General features: G+C 33.7%; 1 protein-coding gene across 1 annotated transcript; it reads left to right on the top strand.

Annotated features, from left to right (window-relative positions):
* Nucleotides 1–273: 273 nt before the first annotated feature.
* LOC112717130 (disease resistance protein RGA2) lies at nucleotides 274–3,141 on the top strand. The gene has a single exon (XM_025769234.3). The coding sequence runs from the start codon at nucleotides 274–276 to the stop codon at nucleotides 3,139–3,141; it is 2,868 nt and encodes a 955-aa protein (XP_025625019.1).
* Nucleotides 3,142–5,839: the final 2,698 nt, after the last annotated feature.

Consider the following 5,839-nt stretch of genomic DNA (forward strand, 5'->3'; position numbering starts at 1 on the left):
GAAGAGATAAGGGAAGAGTATGAGTGAGTGTGTATCCAGTGTTAAGGAGGGTTCTTTTTGAGAGGAGTTAGAAAACCATTCAAGATCTCTTTTAGAGATAGTCATTGGTGCAGAAAAATCTAAGGCCTTTGCATTAATAAAGTCTTTATCTGGAGATAGTATCAGTGACAGGTAAGCAGAGTGATTCTCATTATAAACAAAATTTAGCAATGTTATAATAGATTTAATATATATACTTGGTTGGCATTAGAGTTGGTTGAAGATAGAGTGAGAATGGAAAGTGTTCTGTTTCAAACAGGCATAGTCTCTGCTTCTTTGCAGGTTATCCTTGACAGATTCACAAGCTTTGCTCATAAAGAGCTTTCTCTTCTCTTTGGTTTTGACAACAACGACCTCAACAAGCTTGAAAGGACACTCTTCAAGGTTCAGTCTCTTGTTGACAATGTTAGAGCCATTAATCACTCATCTTCTTGTTCTTCTCATAATAAGGCCCAACACCTTTGGCTCAGGGACACTCAGAATGCCTTGCATGAAGCTGAGGACTTTCTAGATGAACTTGCCTTGGAAATCTCAAAACTTGCTTCTGCTGATGTCAACCTTGACTTCACCAACAAGGATCAGGTCAGGAACTTGGTCTTTTCTAAGTTTAAGTTTAGTATTCCCTCTCAGATGGTTAAGATGCAGAATAAACTAGAAGAGTTAGCTAGGGAAATGGATGGTTCCTTTGTAGATGAATTGCACAAATTGGGTATGCCTTGTTCTACTGTAGGCAATTTTCAAACTAGTTCGTTATTGGATGAGTCGGTTGTAATTGGAAGAGAAAGTGATAAGAGGGAAGTTATAAAATTGTTGTTGGATGAGGAAATGGGGGGAAGGTCGAATCTTTCAGTGATTGCGATTGTGGGCATGGGGGGTGTGGGAAAAACTACTCTTGCTCAACTTGTCTACAATAATGTTGATGTGGATAGCAATTTTGATTTGAAAATTTGGGTATCTGTTTCTGTTGGGTATAACATAGAAAGAGTCACAAGGTCAATTGTGGAGTGTGCTTGTAGGGAAAAGGTGAAGTTGTCTGATTTAGAACCAATTCAAATGAGACTTGAAGAAATACTCAATGGAAAGAAGTTCTTAATTGTATTAGATGGCTTCTGGGATGAGGATGAACATAATTGGGATGTGTTGTGCTTGCCATTGAGAGTTGCTGCTCGAGGGAGTAGAGTACTGGTGACGACACGAAGCATGCTTGTTTCAAGAATTGTTGCCACTGCTTCTCCTTACCAGTACCATTTGAAGACTTTGTCTGGTGAAGATTGTTGGGAATTGCTTAAACAAAGAGCATTCTCAAACATGAGACATGATACTAACAAACAATTAGAATTGAGGGAAACTGGCTTCAAGATTGCACAAAAATGTGATGGGCTACCACTGGCAGCTAGAGTTCTTGGAAGCGCCCTACGCTTTAGATCCGATGAAATGGAGTGGGATGCTGTCCTGAAAAGCAACACATGGGACATTCCAGAGAATCGAAGTCAAGTAATTCCAGCATTGAAACTGAGTTATGATCTTTTGGATGCTTGCTTGAAAAGGTGTTTTGCCTATTGCTCTATTTTTCCTGCAAGTTTTGAATTCAAGAAGGATGATTTGGTCCAATTGTGGGTGTCAGAAGGCTTTGTTCAACCAAGAGGAACAAGAAGAGCTGAAGACATTGGCAAACAGTATTTTGATATATTATTTCAAAGGTCCTTCTTTCAAAGTTCACACCAAGATCTTCAAACTCAGCCAGTGTATAAAATGCACAAGCTCATTCATGACCTTGCTCAGTTTGTTTCTGATGAAGTTTGTCTTAGAATGGAGGATGGCAAGTCATTGCCATGGGGTGATTTGAGATGTGTCAGACATTCATCTTTGGTATGTAAAGACATTAAGGTAGAAACTCTGAAGGCTTTCCTTAAGTGTGGTCGTCTGAGAACTTTCATTCTGTTGTCTCAAGGTGTGTGCCAAATGGATCAAATCCCTTATGAGTTTTTTCTGAATCTCAGATACATAAGGGTGCTGAATTTGAGCTTTTCCAATATTAGTGAGCTGCCTAATTCAATTGGAACTTTGAAACACCTCCGTCACCTTGATGTCTCGGAAACTCATGTTGAGAAGCTACCTGAATCGGTAACAGATTTAAATGGGATAGAGATACTTAAGCTCAACAACTGCTTCAAACTACTTCAGTTGCCCAAAAAGATGAAAAATCTTACCAACCTCAGGCACCTTGAATTGGACATAAAACGCCAAATTAGTTCTATGCCAAAGGAAATTGGAAAGTTAACAAACCTTCAAACCTTATCAGCGTTTATTGTAGGCAAAGAGAAAGGACAATGCATAGAAGAGCTTAAAGACATGAGATTCCTTCATGGGTCCATATGTTTAGTCAATCTTGAAAATGTGACTAATATGAGAGAAGCCGTCGCGGCTAAGTTAGAACAAAAGCCATGCTTGGAAGGCTTGGAGTTGCAATGGAATGAGTTTAAAGATGGCCTAGAAGAGCAACAAATCTTAGCTGGTCTTCAACCTCATAACAGGATCAAATGGTTAACTATAACAGGTTATGGTGGTTTTATGTTTCCAAGTTGGTTGGGAAATCCAACATTTTGCAAGATTGAGAGAATTCTTTTGCAAAATTGTCGTTATTGTAAAGTCTTCCCTTCTCTTGGCCAGCTTCCAATGCTTAAACATCTTTATGTGGAAGAGATGCATGATTTGACACGTGTGGATGACGAGTCCCAAGGTCCAAACAGTTTTCCATCTTTGCAGTCTCTTACATTTCATAATCTGCAGAACTTGCAACAATGGAAGGATTTGAAAGCAGGGGATATGCCTAACCTCACTCATCTTACAGTAGTAGATTGTCCAAGCTTGAATTTTCTTCCTTCGCTTCATTATCTTACAAGACTTGAGAGCTTAGAGATTTCTCAGTGTCCCAAGCTTCAATGCTTACCAGCAGAAGGTTTACCGGATTCACTGGAATGTCTAATCATCATAGATTGTTGTGTTCTGAAGGAAAGATGCAGAGTTCATGAAGGTGAAGATTGGAACAAGATACAGTCCATCCCCAAAGTTGAGATTGATTATGAGGATATATTTTGGTGACAACAACATTGAAGAAAAAGGTTTGAATCATAGTGTCAATAATCAGGAACAAATATTATTGTTCTTCAATAGTACTTTAGGATATCCAATATGTAGTGGAACTAATTTAAACTAAAATCATTCAATAGTGTAAATTCTTACCCAAAGTTTTTTTGTTGAAATTTTATTTTATTTTATCATCTTAGATAAGTCTTTGAATAAGAGATATTCAAGAAAACCGTTATTTTTAAATCTTTCTTCTCTAGCAAACACAAATGGAGTTCCGATCTGCGACGGATTAGTCCTTGGCCTGCTGGCCAAAGGATACCGTGAAAAACAAAAAAAAAGCTCAGTGGATTATCTTTTAGGATATTATCTTAATTAACGTTGTCTAAATTTTATAAATCCTAATTATTTAGGAATAAATAAAATTTAAAAATAAATTGTTATTAGTGAACGGAAAAAAGAAAAATAGAGCTATTAAAATAGAGGAGTGCCAGGGACCAACACAATTTGTGATGTGTAGCCATTAATTAGTCATTATTAATATTTTTAACGGTGTAAGATGATATCTAATAGTGTAGGATTACTCATTTTTCTTTTGATAGCTAAGTGCTAGTTAAATTTCAATAAAAGCATTAGTCTCCTAGACTTTCTCATTAAAATAACTTATTTGTGTCACGTGTTAACAAAGTTATCAACTCATCACTATATTATGAAATGTAAATTTCACACAAATAAAACTCACACTTAATTCTATATTTATATATAAAAATGAAATGATGGATCCACAAATAAATACATCTAACATTAGTCATAGAATTATTTCCCTAAAAAGAAATAAAAATCATACCTTTCGTATAAGATTTTTTGTGCAAGATATGTCATTATATATTTATATCGATCATTGCATGGCCTATGCATGCCTAGATAAATACATGCATGATTAATGTTGTATGGAGCATTAAAGTAGCACAGAAAGTTAGATGTGACTTGTGAGTATGTAATATATTTTCAATTTGCCACAATTTGATGTATTTACTCTCGTTTTAATGTTGAGAGAAAATTGTCTCTATTTCTGGTAATAAAGCTTGACTTAGTCGGTATAATTTATACTTACAAAGTGCATATCAAGAATAATATGCTTATTAATATATTCTTTAATTTTTCCTTCTTTTTAAATTTTATTTCATTGGCGTGAAGACTTTGCAACTTAAGAAGGAATGACATGGTAAACATAATCTAATTATCTAACCGTTTAGATTGCCAAACAAGAAAATTGGCTGTCTCCAACATCTTAATTTATTGGTTGGTTAGAAATCATATGATCTGTTTTTCCAAAATGTCAAACTTATGTAGCAAATTTCCTTGTCGTACTATTCAATTAATTAAGATCTGTTCAACCATCTAAGATACTATAGCAAATTTTCCTTTCATCACATTAGTCTTACATTAATTAGTCTCACAATTAGTAGTACTTTATTTTATATTTTATCATTTTCACATATTAATAAAGCAACTGTTATTTTTCTAATTTTGTTTTAATTACACATCAGTAACTAAATAGTTTAGTATAAAATTAAGGGCTTGGTTTAATTACACAACTGTTATCTTTTTTTTAATGATATTTTTTAAAAGAATCTTTTACAAAAGTAAAAGTGATTTTATGTTTGAATATCTCAAATAAAAAAAGATGTTTTTTATTTTTCTAATATTTTTATTTTTACTATTAAAAATTTTCATTAAAAAAATTTTATCGATTTACTGGCGCCCAAACAAGCACTAAACAGGGGCATTTTAATTTTAATTTCTTTAATTCTTGTATATTAGTTCTAATTAAATGAAAAATATTAAATTAATAATTATAATAGCAAGAAAAATTAAAAGAAAAATAATTTTGTTACACCAATTCCCAACTGCATGCATGAATAATTGTCCTATATATATATGCAAATCTTCTGGACCTTTAAGAAATAGTGGTTGAAGAAGCTACTAATAATAGCATGGGAGAACATGTTGAAGAATGAAGAATAATTAATAGGTATAGCATGGTAGGGACAAAATTTTGGCACACACTACACTACAAATAATAAGCATTATGATGATGCAAGAAAGTTTTGACAATATGTGTGTGCTGAAATTCTCAAACTAATTAAAACATGCAGAATAATAGCCGGCAATATTGGGTACCATATTATGTTTACTTTTCTTAAGGGATTATTAATTATGTTATGGTCCCTCTCTATATTATGTACTATACCTTTCATGCTTGTTAATTATACATGCAGTATGTATAATTGTATAGCACTAAATTAGCTGGTTTTCTTGCAGGATTTCAGGGTGCATTGTTGGGAAGCCATGTGGTTAAATATCTGTAAATTAATTTGTATATTGGGATAATCACATAATTAGGATGATAACACTGATAAGATTCACCAAACTTTCACAGCCATTAGCACATAACAATCAAGTATATAAATAGAGGATATGGAGAACTAGTCATGAATTGAAGAAAACATGCAACATCTATAGGAAAAGACAAAATTAAGATTTTGAGAGAGAGTGATTAATAAAATCAAAGCTGGAAAAAACTGTTATATATATATATAAAGGTAGAGAGACTAGAGAGTAACCTGTCCCATAAGTAATTTAAGTTGTGAATTTATTGCATAGGATTGGCTCAACCAACTCTCCTAACACTTTTCTCTTACTGTCACAG

The sequence above is a fragment of the Arachis hypogaea genome, chromosome 10 (assembly GCF_003086295.3).
Source record: "Arachis hypogaea cultivar Tifrunner chromosome 10, arahy.Tifrunner.gnm2.J5K5, whole genome shotgun sequence".
NCBI lineage: Eukaryota > Viridiplantae > Streptophyta > Magnoliopsida > Fabales > Fabaceae > Arachis > Arachis hypogaea.

Bases quoted from the DNA above. Each gene is read 5' to 3' on its own strand.
- LOC112717130 (XM_025769234.3), top strand. From the start codon at position 274: ATGGAAAGTGTTCTGTTTCAAACAGGCATAGTCTCTGCTTCTTTGCAG.